This window comes from Vicugna pacos, chromosome 10, assembly GCF_048564905.1.
Source record: "Vicugna pacos chromosome 10, VicPac4, whole genome shotgun sequence".
NCBI lineage: Eukaryota > Metazoa > Chordata > Mammalia > Artiodactyla > Camelidae > Vicugna > Vicugna pacos.
The window spans coordinates 31,731,339-31,744,103 of record NC_132996.1 but is presented as its reverse complement, the minus strand read 5'-3'; the positions used below and the strand labels follow the sequence as shown (position 1 = coordinate 31,744,103).

Genomic DNA, 12,765 nt, shown 5'->3' with positions numbered 1-12,765 from the left:
CTCTGAAAGTAGCCTAAACTCTATCTCTTCTAATTATACTTTCTTTTCTAAACAAACCATAAAATAAAGCCCCCATTTAACTGATTCATAGTTTTTCTGTTTTTATCCCCCATTATTGCTATAATACTACTTTTTCTACTGTTCATCTTAAGCATGCAGTATTTCAACTACATTTAGATTAAATTTGCTTTCTGTGATTCGGTCTCAAAAGTTAACATCTTTAGCAATATGTTATGTTTTAAGATTAACAAGTGATTTTCTACAATATAGCCTGTTTGTAAGCAGAAAAATGTTCTAAGAACATTGATTTTCATGTGTGGGTTTTGTACCCAGCTTTGTTAATTTCAATTACAATTTGTTGGCTTTTGTTAAATTTCACCCTGACCATTATTTTTAGGATCTTTTTGAATTTCTCACTTGATTACCTAATTGTTAATAAGCTACTTCATTTTCAACATAGGATGTTATTAACAGTCTAGTTTGTAAATCTATTCTGATTAGTCCAGGATAATTGGTTAGATTAAATAGTACTATCTCAAACAAACGGTCCAGTATTTTGGGTCTTTAAAGAATCCAGATTGGATTGACTGTTTTTCTTGATTGGATGGCAACTGGCCTGCTAAATTTCAAGAGACTGAGTATACAGACCATGTCAGTATGAGATACTTTCCCAGTGCTTCCTTCTGATAACCCACTATGACTTCTTGCCCTCTAGCATCTTCCTCAGGGTGTCCTTTACTTCTGTGTTTCTCAGGCTATAGATCAGAGGGTTGAGCATGGGAATTACAAGACTGTAAAACACAGAGACCACTTGGTTGTGCTTCCAGGAATTCTCTGCTTTAGGTTGCTGCAGGTACATGAAAAAGAGCGTTCCATAGAAGATGATGACCACTGTGAGGTGGGAGGCACAGGTGGAAAACGCTTTGCACTTGCCTTCGGAAGACTGGATTTTTATGATTGAAAAGAGGATGCAAATGTAGGAGATGAGGACAGTCAGGAGGGAGCTAGTGAGATTTACTGCAGAGAAGACCAAGAGCTGCTTTTCTTTGTTGTGGGTGTTGGAGCAGGAGAGGGCGAGGAGAGGGGGGTCAGCACAATAGAAATGGTCGATGATGTTGGAGTCACAGAAAGACAACTGGAAAGTCAGAATGGTCTGTATCACAGAGTTTAGGAAGCCATAGGTATAGACCCCGATCACCAACTCCTTGCAGACCCGCTGAGTCATAATGGCTGTGTAAATCAAGGGGTTGCAGATGGCCATGTAGCGGTCATAGGCCATTGTGGCCAAGAGGAAGCATTCGGCGGTGGCAAAAGCACTGGAGAAGTAGAGCTGGGCAAAGCAGCCCAAAAAGGAGATGGTTTTTTTCTTCACCAATAAATTTTGTAGCATCTTGGGCCCAATTGAAGAGGAGTAACAAAAATCAATGAAAGCTAAGTGGCTGAGGAAATAGTACATGCGGGTGTGGAGCCGCGAATCCACCTTGATGAGCAGGATCATGCCAAGGTTTCCCACCAGGGTGATGAGATAAATTGCCAGGAACACCACAAAGAGGGGAAGCTGTAGCTCGGGGCGATCTGTGAACCCCATGAGGACAAATTCAGTTACCATGGTACGGTTGCTTCTTGCCATTTTGTTCTTTCTCTTGTTGGAAAAAGAAAACGTGGCTTCAAAATGTTTGCATAATTAAAAACAAAAGCTTCTTACTCTTTGTTCTAGCACTAGATGACAAAAATTTGGCTTCATAATCCCAATGATTAAAAGCTGTCATTTGCCATGGGGTTTTATTCTTCTAAAACAGAATCAGAAATGTCTGAATTAATTCATTTTCTCTTTTGATGGAGATTGACAAATTGACCTCCAAGGAAGTGGCACCAAGTTACACTCCCAACAATGTTGTACAGCAATATTGGTTTTCCCACAAACCCAGTGTTATGAAATTTTAAATCTTTGCCACTGTGATGGTGGATATTGGTAACTCATGTCTCCTGATTGGTATGTTTTCTAAAAATTGTGAATGGAGATTAGCCTTTTTTCAAACAATTATTTGCATGTGTATTTTTTTTCTATGCTTTGTCAATTCACTTCCTTTGTTAACTTTTTTATTAGGTTGTTGGTCTTCTAAGCATTTTATTTACAGGGCTCTTTCTTTAGTAAGGAAATCAGCCATTTGTTTGATATACGTACTGCAAATTCTTTTCTTGTTTGTCACTTGTCCTTCAGAGTTGGTATGGTAAGTTTTCTTTGTGCTATGCAGTAAATTTTAAGTGGTTTGATGCCAAATATATCAAGCAAATTTGTCTCTTTCTTTTGGAATTCGGATCTTTTTAACGTGGTTAGCTTAGCTTTCCTCAATTTAAAATTACTTTTAAAATAATCTCTTGTTCTAGAGCTTTACTAGATTTCCTTTTTACATTACAAAGTTTGATCTTTCTGAGGTTTAATTTTGACATAAGGGATGAGGTAATCAACTCTTTCTGTTTGTTTTTGTTTGTTTGTTTGTTTGTTTTGTTTTTGGGGGGAAGGTAATTAGGTTTATCTCTTTATTTTAATGGAGGTACTGGGGATTGAACCTAGGACCTCATGCATGCTAAGCATGCCCTCTACCACTGAGCTATATCCTCCTGCTCCTGCCATAATAAACTCTTTTTATTTATTTCTCCAAATAGCTAGCTGGGTGTTCTAATGCTATTTGTTGGTGAAATCATTTTCCAGCTGATTCTTTTGATTTAAAACTCCAGATTTTTTGTAAAGCAAAACATTCATAAGTGTATGCGCTAATTTCTGGGTCTTTTTCTTTGTAGTCTCTTCTAGAACCAGGACCAAACATTTAAATACAATAGTTAAAAACCTGATTTTAATATCTGGGAGCAAATTTTCTGGCTGTTCTCACATATGTATTTTTCCAGATGAACTTTGGCATTATTATATCAAGTTCCAAAAAAAAAAAAAATCTCGTTTGTACTTAAAATGCTATTGCATTGAATCAATATGTCAATTTGGAGAGAATTGACAGCTTTACAATCGAATCTTCTTTTCTATAACTAAGGTATATATTTCACTTACTAGAGTCTTTCCTAAAAAGAGTTTTTAAGTTTTCTTTAAACTTTACAGATGAAAGTCCTGCATATTTCTTTAAGGTCTACTCATAGGTATTTTATCTTTTTGTAACTGATGTAAATGAAATCTTTTTTTTTTAATTTGGTTGTTTATTTAAGTATTGTTTACATATAGGAAAGCTACTGATTTTTGTAAATTAATTTTATAACTTCTTTCTTACTATAGTTTCTCATTATTTAAAAGTTATTTTTTTAGTCAGTTCTGTTGAGTTCTTCTAATAGTGTAATGCAACTGATGTTTGAGAAAAACAAGGCATGAAAGACCTGCAGATATTTGGTGTGGTTAGAAAACAGGCTCCCTCGGGGTAGTCCTGCCTTTGAGATTGGCAGGGACCAGGGTGAGAATAACAAAGGGACGCCCACATATCAAATGTCTAAATATGTAAAAGTCAGAAAATAAAGATAACAAATTAATAAAATATGCTTTATCCTCCCTCCTTAACAAATACACCTTTCTAATAACCTGGAAGGCAGAATTCTTTGGATGGTAGTAACTCCAAGCAGGAATGAGGGGGCACAAGGAAAATCTGCCGCCAATCTGCACGCGTGGCTGCACATGCGTGGACACGCCAGCCTGCATGGACACGCTCTGTTCACAGCCCTGCGAGCAGCCATCTCTGGGCTCCCCTTAAGGCCCAGGTCATGAACACCAGTAGTGTGGTTCACCCTCACAAGGGTGATCTGGGAAGGAGACTCTTGTAGACTCTGGGAATGAGTTGGGGGCTGTTTGGGCAAGGAATTTTGAGGTCTTGTTTCTTGGAAGATGGTCTAGGAGCAGTATATAGGATGGACTCTGGGTAGGCACATCCCTTTGGTCTTGACCCATAAGGTGTGGTGCAGTGAGAAGAGATCCAGAGTTGCCCTAGAGAATGGGGTCAGGAACGATCCCTTTTGTTTGGATCTAAGGCCGGTAAGAAAGTGATGAAAAGCATGGCTAGAAGTCCATGTCTGAGCTAGATAATTGAGGGCCTTATCCGGTATAAGGAGTTTAACCTGTACCCTGTAGGGAGTAAGCAGCCTTTTAAATGAACTGAGTTGGTCACTGGAAGATGAAAAGGACCTGAGAAAGTGAAAATTGGGTCAGAGATGAGCATTTTAGGAGGGAACAGTTGAGCAAGGAGTTGAGCTCAGAGCATGTTTGTGGGACTGTGAGCATCCTTTCAGGTAAGAGCAAACATATATGAAAGAGATTAGTGAGAAACAAACTGGATGGGGGTAGGTAGTGCCATATTGTGAAGAGCTTCGCATGCCAGGGAGATTTTAACAGCTATTTCAGTAGTGAGCATGGACCCATTCAACATTTGAGCGATAGGGTGACTTGACCAGCACTCAGCTGTCAGAGAGTTAATCTGGAGGTGTGTGTATAATGCACTGAAGGGAGAATGCCACCAGCAGGACACTGGCTAGGATGATTTCCAGGTAAGGGATGATACGGATGTGAACCAAGGAAATGATGGTAGGAATGAAGAAACGAGATAAGAATGAGAGATACTCTACAGGCAAAGTCTGCATCCACTTGTCAATTGACTGAGACTCTCAGTTTTCAAGTTCGAGAGACCGAGGTAATGATAACCTAAGAATTAAGAGTTTAATTTTACCTTGTTTCTTAACTGAGGAGATCTGATACAATTTAAGTACACATACACATACATCAAAATTAATATTATACAATTCAAAACTTGAAATATAATTGAGGGGGAAAAAAACAAGCAAAATTTCCCTTGTAGTTATGTAACAGTGTTACAGAGGGGTAGTGCTTTTAGTAGAAACAGAATGTCTGAGCTTGGAGTGGAGCTGCACGGAAGGGTGTTGAATTCAGTTAGAGGGGACAGTGGTGTCTATTGCAAAGTCAGAGCTAGTGATACCGATTTGGGAGTCATTAGTAGACAGAGGATGGTAAAAGCTGTGGGAACCCGCGAGATCATTCAGGGAGAGAGAAGTATCAGGAAAGGTTCAAAGACAGACCTCTGGGAAAAGTGTACCTTTAAGGGCTGGGGAGAGGAGTAGCAGTCTTAGGTGCCCTAAGATATTCAGGTGAATTCATGTCAGAAAATAAGGAAACTTTTAAATACGGTCATTTCTGACACTCCTGGCTTATGGTTGAGGTGACCTGTTTTGTTGTGGTCTTCTCTCTCTCAGTAATAACTTAAAGCAAAACAAAACAAAACAAGCAAACAAAAAACAAAAATCCTGCAATCTTCAAGCATTGCATATAAACAATCTTACTCAGTAAAGTGTGTGTTGTTCTGGATCTGTGCCATCTAAAGGCAGGAAAACATTCTTTTTGAATTGGTTTCTAGAATTGGTGAAGTCTTCCTGCCCCTTCGAAGTACTGTAACAGTTCTCAATTCAAACTGAGGCTTGGGAGGGTTTAGTAACTCTGGAAAATCCCCAGAAAACCAGTGGGCAGACTCTAGCTTTATTCAACAGCTCTTGTGTGACAGATGATTTTGTTGTGTTGGCTGTTATTGATATGATTGCATGTTTGTCCCTGAAGTTTCTAAGACACTGTTACTTCTAATTTCTAGATTTTTAACAATTTCTTTTCTGTTAGTTCAATATCTATTCATTATTTACCCTATGGAGATGCTTTTCTGCATCCTAAAAGACTTCTAATTGAATGCTCTTTCTTAATAGTTTTTAACCCAGTATATACTCTGATTTTCTTCAAGGACAATTAAGATTTAGGCTTATTATGGGGAACTATATTCAATATCTTGTAGTAACTTACAATGAAGAAGAATATGAAAAGGAACATATATATATATGACTGAAACATAATGCTATACACCAGAAATTGTCGCCACATTGTAAACTGACTATACTTCAATAAAAATTTTTAAAAAGTTTTTTTTAAAGAATGAGGCTTATTAATAACTTCAATGTTTAGTCTATTCGTTCTCAGAACTGGATTTGACAATAAATTCCAGAAAAGCAATCTCTATTAATAAATATTTGACCTGTAATTTTCTACCGAAAAGAAAATCTATGGTCACTTAAAAAAAACAGAGTACTGTGATTTACTCTCAAACATAATGATTATAACCAGTGATGAGCTGAATACTTCTAACACGCTAAGAGATTTTATTTTACATTATCTTATTTAGTACATAATGATCTTTTCTTCCAGTTTCTTAATGAGGAAATAGAGACACAGAAATATTCAGTAGTTTTTCCCAAATTTACAAAGTAGTTGAGCCAGGATTTGAAACTAAGTGGGCTGATCCCCGAGCCTTAACTATACCACCTTCCCACTTATGATTCCTCAGTATTCATCCATTTTATAATTTTGTTTTTCCTATTTTAAAAAAATTTAGACTCCTATGAGAAAATTTTAGGCATATTAGGATGAGTTCAGTAATGCTTCTTAGTTTGTTCAGATATTTTTAACATTTACTGTTGCGTTTAACTAACATAGTGAATGTTTGATAATTCATTGTTGTGTTTTTCCTTTCTTTGTTTGAACAATTCAAACAATTGAAAAATATTCTCAACCCCTGGGAAGGGAGGGGCACATGAACTTCTTTGAGAATCTGATGAAAGCTAAGTTTCTGCTCCTAGAGAAGTTTCACTCATATGAAACTTTGCATGCAATTTAAGAGGCTTCACTAGTTTAACAGGTCCCTGCTAGGGTTTCCTCATAAAATGACACACAGACAAAAAAAATCTCAGCTATTCCAGGCCAGGGTCAACCAGTCCTTCCCAATTTGCTTCTCTGATCGTTGCAAAGCACCGCTGTCCTAAAGCCCTGTCCTTTTCAGTCCCAGAACTGAAACCCTTCTCTTGGCTACCTTATAGTTTGTATTACAACAACCTGGGGAGTGAAGACTACTTACCAAGCACCTATCGGTCGATCAGTCAGGATTCCCAGTGCCTCGGAAGCGTTCAGTTAGAGTATTTCCATTCGGACAAACAAGCTTCTTCATGTCTGACTGGAAAGCTTGGTCTCCGTGTTCCACACCGACAAACTGTGAGTATTTATAAAGTTAAACTGTGACGAGCCTGTTATCTCTTGTTATTCTAGCACTCCCTGGTGCCAAGGGAACAGTTTATACAGAGTTTCTGTGAGATATTTCACATTTGATTTAAAGCACCTTTGGGAATTAGAATCCCTGAGTCATCCTGGTAACTAAGGATGACTCAGGTTGGGATGCTTTGGTGCATGTTCTCAGGATGACTCTCAAGTCCAGAACCTTTGGTGTGATGCTTGGAGATGGGCTTCCTGCCCTTGGAAGAGCATCTTCAGCAGGTGGCCTTGAAGTTGGGGCTGGGGTGGGGGCCCAGGGAATGTTTCACAGGGAACTAAGTAAGGTTATGTACAGATTGTGTGACTAGGATGCACATATGGAAAGTTTTGCTTGCAAAGAAAAGATGGCCTTGGCTGTCATATTTATCACAACAGACCATGAAGAGAAAAGCAGTTTTCATTTTTCCTGCTGTTATATATTTCCTATTGAATCAAATTAAGGAGTAAAATTTTATTCAAAACCAGGTCAGCAACGAAAGGTTCTAAGGGTCCTGTACACCTCTTTCCCTTTCTCTCTCCCTCCCCCATTCTGCTCTGGCTTGAAATTGGGGCAGTCAGCTCCACTTGAGGGGCCAGGTCAGTTTTTTAATGTATCTGGTCTTTGCTCTTGGCTGCCAGGGAAAAAGAGATTAGGACTGGATCCTCTAGGTCATTAATTGCAGTGATGTTGCACAGCCCTTAAACTATTGCTGCAAAGAACACTGCCCCCAATCTCAGCATTCAACACACAGCAGAGCTAAGGTGAGAGTGTTCTCCAATTAGAAAGTGTATTTTCTGTCTCTCAGCATTTCCATTGATTCACACCAAAGAGGAGGCAGCTGGAGGAGAAATGTTCACATGAGACCCAGGGCCTGGTTCTAGTGGCCTCTCTTAGCCACTTTTGCCCTTGCAGCAGGTAAATCTATAAGCTTTCATTAATCAAAGAAGTCCATGAGTTGAATCAAATTAAGGAGTAAAGTTTTATTCAAAACCAGGTCAGCAAAGAACGGTTCTGAGGGTCCCATAGGCCTCAAATGCAGCATTCGATCACAACCTAGTTACCTAAACGATAAAACATGGGACTTCTATTTTCAGCATCCTTTGGAATGTACACCTATCTTGAGTAGTGACTAAGGCCTGGAGTAAAGGACAGAGGCAGAGAGGCAGCTCACCTACTGCCATCTGTGCCACATTTCATGTCTAGCCCAAGTTCAAATGATAATCAATGTACTTTTTACCAAGAATTGGTTTTTGTATGGAATTCACACTCCCTAATGAGTCAGTGATAGGAATTGAATATCTAAGGGGATGAACAGTCAGGCCTCTTAAAGTCTGTTTTTGCAGAAAGCAGGTGACTTTGTGCATCTTCCCTGGGAGAATTCCTAGCAGGGGAAAGAGAAGGAGAGAAATTGATGCTGCGGTCACACAGAGCTGAGGAAAACTGACCATGGCCCTTTTGAGCCAGAATTTACTATGCTGCTCTGCTCGGCAAAACTGGGAAAGAGAAGCTCTAAGTCCAGGAGTGTCAGATAGTCACCAGTGAAATTCTAAAGAAGAAGGTGTTTTTAAAAATCCACTGGGTCATGAGATTTAATTCCAGTTTTTAGGAAGAGCTTGTATTAAAGGAAAGGGTACATCGTTTTCTGCATTCAGCCTGGGATACCCTTTGAGAAAGAACCTTCTCTAGGTGTGAAAGAGTCTTTGTAAGTTAATTCTTGAGATGGTGACTGGAAACAGCATCAGAGTCATAACTCAAGACCACTGATACTTTGTTTCACCACAGCCAGGAACCCATATGGATTTAGTGCGTCTTTCACTGAACTCTTAGTTACTGGGGGCTCTGAATTACCATGTTTGTCCTGGAGTAGCTGATGTGCTGGTTGCATTTAGTTTGAGGCTTTATTATGCATTTAAATTTCCCTTGATGAAATGTTCCCATATGAATACATTGTGGAGTAAGTGAAGCAACTAAGAGCATCCACTTACAACCCTATCCTAATGTTACCAAAGTTTAAACAGGCCTGGAAGAAATGTTGGTGTCATCATTTGAATGAAACAATTCAACCTTCAAAGTAAAGGAAGGCTTTTTCACTCCTGTATTTACTATCTTTGCATTTGTGACTGTGCATGTGCCGTGACTTCCCATAAAACAGCTTAGCTGTCTGGATTGAGGAAGGTTTCTTCTCTTTATGAGCTGAGAAAAGACATGCACTGGGTTGTGATTATACTGGGGATATCACAATTCAAATGCCTGATTGCACTGTATTTGTCTGAAACTGATACGAATGACATCAGCATACTGACTCACAGGATTTGTTCAATAATGTGCTATAACAGAAAAGTATTGTCCAAGAAAATGATTCAAGCAGTACTTGGAAATTGTAATTAACTTGGTATGTATTTTCTTTCAGATAGAAAAGCCCATAGATATGTGTAACAGAATTTTTAGCATTTACTATGTAAACTTAAATAAGCAAGGTGTGTTGTATATTTGAGAAATGAATGCCTTCTGTATTTACCACCCAGAGACCCCACAGAACATAACATAGAAAAAAAGGAATGGCATGAAATATATTTTTATTTAAGAAAACAATAGGTAGACAACCACTAAGCATATTTTCTAATATTGACTATTTCTCTTCTTATATTTGGAACATTTTGGTTTTCTGCATTTGATAATTATTTTTATAATTCGAATACGTTACCCCCATTTCCAAGGCCAGGTGATACCATGTTGGACTGCAGTTAGGCTTTATTGTTTATTTTGTTTGTTTGTTTGTTTTTTAATCTTTTTTTTTTTACTTTATTACTTTTTTTGTTTGATTCAGGTTTGTTTTTTTGGAGGGGGGGGTAATTAGATTTATTTTATTTTTTAATGGAGGCACTGGGGATTGAACCCAGGACCTTGTGCTCACTAAGCATGTGCTCTACCACTGGGCTACCACCTCCCCCCGGGCTTAATTGTTAATAACAAGGCCTGCCTTCCTTTGATACACACTTAGTGGTCTCTTTCTTTGGTGCTGTTTCTGGGAAATTCCTTCCCTCGGATTGCCTTGAGGTATGTGGCAGAGGATGCAACACACTTATGGCTCTGGTTACCTGGTCCAAGTTGGGACAAGACTCGAGACCGTCTGTTTTAGAACCTTAGAGAGGAAAGTTGAATAGACCCAAGAATGAGAGGTGGAAGATAGAGCTTAAAAAAAAAAAAAGCTTCAGAGGGGAGAATCCTTGGGACTAAAACCAGCTTGGATATCTGGGAGATGAAGACAGTCCTAATAATACTGGTGATCTTTACAGAAACATAATTTAAAAAACTGTTCTCTTTTGAGCAAAATCCTTAACAGCCAAGAGCTCGAGTCCAGGGCTGTGTAAGACAAGGAACTGATGATGGTCCAGTCAACAAAGAGCAGCAGAGAGTCTATCATTGTATGTGTCCTTGAAATCAGGTGAGCCCAGGCCAGCAGGCTACTCCAGACTTCTTTAGACACCATGATTATGTAGCTCACAAGGTGACTGACAGACATGGATTGGTCATAGGATACTCTGGCCAGGAGACAATAATCCCTGGTGAGTGGAGCATATAAGAAACGAATCTGTATAAAGGAACGCGCCACGGTCATGGCCGTTCTCTGCAGGATGAGACTGTGCAGTACCCTGAGGGAATGGCAGCCCACCATGCAAACTAAAATGTGCAAGGGACAAGAGAAATTCCAGCCTAATTGGAGTATCAGGATTGCCTCCCATATCCAGGAAAGGATAGTGGCATTCAATGCTAAGAAAAACACAAAGAAGGACATTTGATGTTCTTGATTTTCTGGGAGCTCGTGAAAGGGGTGCATGAGTCTAGTGCACTGAATTTCTCCTGTCATTTTGTTTGTTCTTGATTTTGTTTCCTTCTGGGGGAAAAATAAGAAGATAGCAGACACTGAGGAAAACAGTGAATAATCAGAGGGATTGAGAGTAGATGTAAACAGCTTTCCCTCAGCAGATTTTTGATGTTAGTTCTGCAAATGTAACTCTCACATCCTTAGTGTGTACAAACAACACTGAACATATTTGCTCCTGCGAATCTTCTCACCACAAACCATTATTAAGTCCTCTTTCTCGCACCCCTTGCTTGAATTACACTGTAGGCATGCATTCTGATAATACCCCATCTTACCTGTGAGCCTAATTTTTGCAATTGATTTCTGAAGAATAGAAACATCCTGGTAAAAGAGGGGTTTATAAAAGTGTTCAGTGAAAGGAATTCTGATGCGACATCGCGGTTCAATCTTTTTACTTAAAGAGATATTAAAATACAACTGGCATGTGGCACTATTGACTGTCGGAGCCAGCCGACAATCGATCAGGTCCAGAAACCTGTGCTGCAGGACTGAGAAAAGAAAGACAAGACTAGAAGGTGGGGTTGAGAGGGTCTCACTCTAGCCCGCAAGACGCTAAGTCAAGAGTGGACCTCGAGTTTATTTCAGGCAGTTAATTTATACAAATTCAAGTGACTACCTTGTGCATTCTTGCACGTAGGCACAGGTATTGTTTTATGGTTTAAACACAGTGTGTACTAAACTCACTAACTTGTGCATAGTTCTATAGATCAATGTTGTTTATAATACTCATAAACTAGGGTATATGTTCCCACATACCAAGATCACTAACTAAGGTTGTTGTTTCTCTAAGCTAACATCGTGACTCGTGTACTCTTAACTCAGGTGATTGTTCTTCAAGCTAAGATCACTAACTTGTGTGCCGATTGTATCTCTCCTTCCAAAGGTCCTTAGTGACTTAATAGCTCAGGATGCTCCTCAGGCTCTAATGCACCTGGTGCATTCTTCAAAGGGGTGGCGGGACAGAGATTGTCTTTGTTAGAATCAACCTCAGAGCCTGACGCCCTGCACTGTGGGAGTTTAGGCCCAACCTCTGTGCTCGGCAGTCCTCAGGTTACGAGTGGCCCTCCGCAATTGACTTCATACAATTTAAAGCATGATTATACGAGGAATAAAGATGAATGAATGAATGATAAGATAATAAGATGCTGGTTTTGACTGGTACTCTAGGTGTGTTCTTGCAAAGAAAGATATCCAAATAGATTGTAGAACACTCATTGCTAGGCTGAACTCTCACATACTGTTCTTTTCTCTGCGACTTTATATGAAAAATGTCCTTTATTGACCAACTGAATACCTAGAACTATAGCATTAATTTAGCTCACTCGTGTTTCAAAGCTCTTGTTACATACTAGGCTCTGTAACTGTCTCCAGCCATTCTATTTTCAGAATTATTTTAACTTATTCACAAGCATATATAGTTGAATAAGAAGATCTTTTTGTTTTGGCCCATGTACTTACTTATAACCAGTTTGAAATTTAAAATTCATTTTTTGCACATATTTCATATTGCCTTTGCATTTGTTATTGTACTATTATTTGTTTGGATACTTCTGCCCCAAGTACTTAATTTGTAAATGTTCAAGCTTACTTTGTCAATACACTTTGTAACACACTTTAAAACACACTTTGTATGTAACCTGAAAATAAAAATAAAAATTGAAATACTCAATTCCTTAATTATTATAGAACGTGGCTGAGAAAAGCAATATGATAAAACTAGGCAGAATATGAAGATGTAGATAATTCTCTCAAGCA

At 38.8% G+C, this 12,765-nt stretch overlaps 1 protein-coding gene across 1 annotated transcript; it reads right to left on the bottom strand.

Moving 5' to 3' along the window:
- Window positions 1-694: 694 nt before the first annotated feature.
- LOC102542604 (olfactory receptor 8U9-like) lies at window positions 695-1,630 on the bottom strand. The gene has a single exon (XM_072970790.1). The coding sequence runs from the start codon at window positions 1,628-1,630 to the stop codon at window positions 695-697; it is 936 nt and encodes a 311-aa protein (XP_072826891.1).
- Between the last annotated feature and the right edge of the window lie 11,135 nt (window positions 1,631-12,765).

Bases quoted from the DNA above. Each gene is read 5' to 3' on its own strand.
- LOC102542604 (XM_072970790.1), bottom strand. From the start codon at position 1,630: ATGGCAAGAAGCAACCGTACCATGGTAACTGAATTTGTCCTCATGGGG.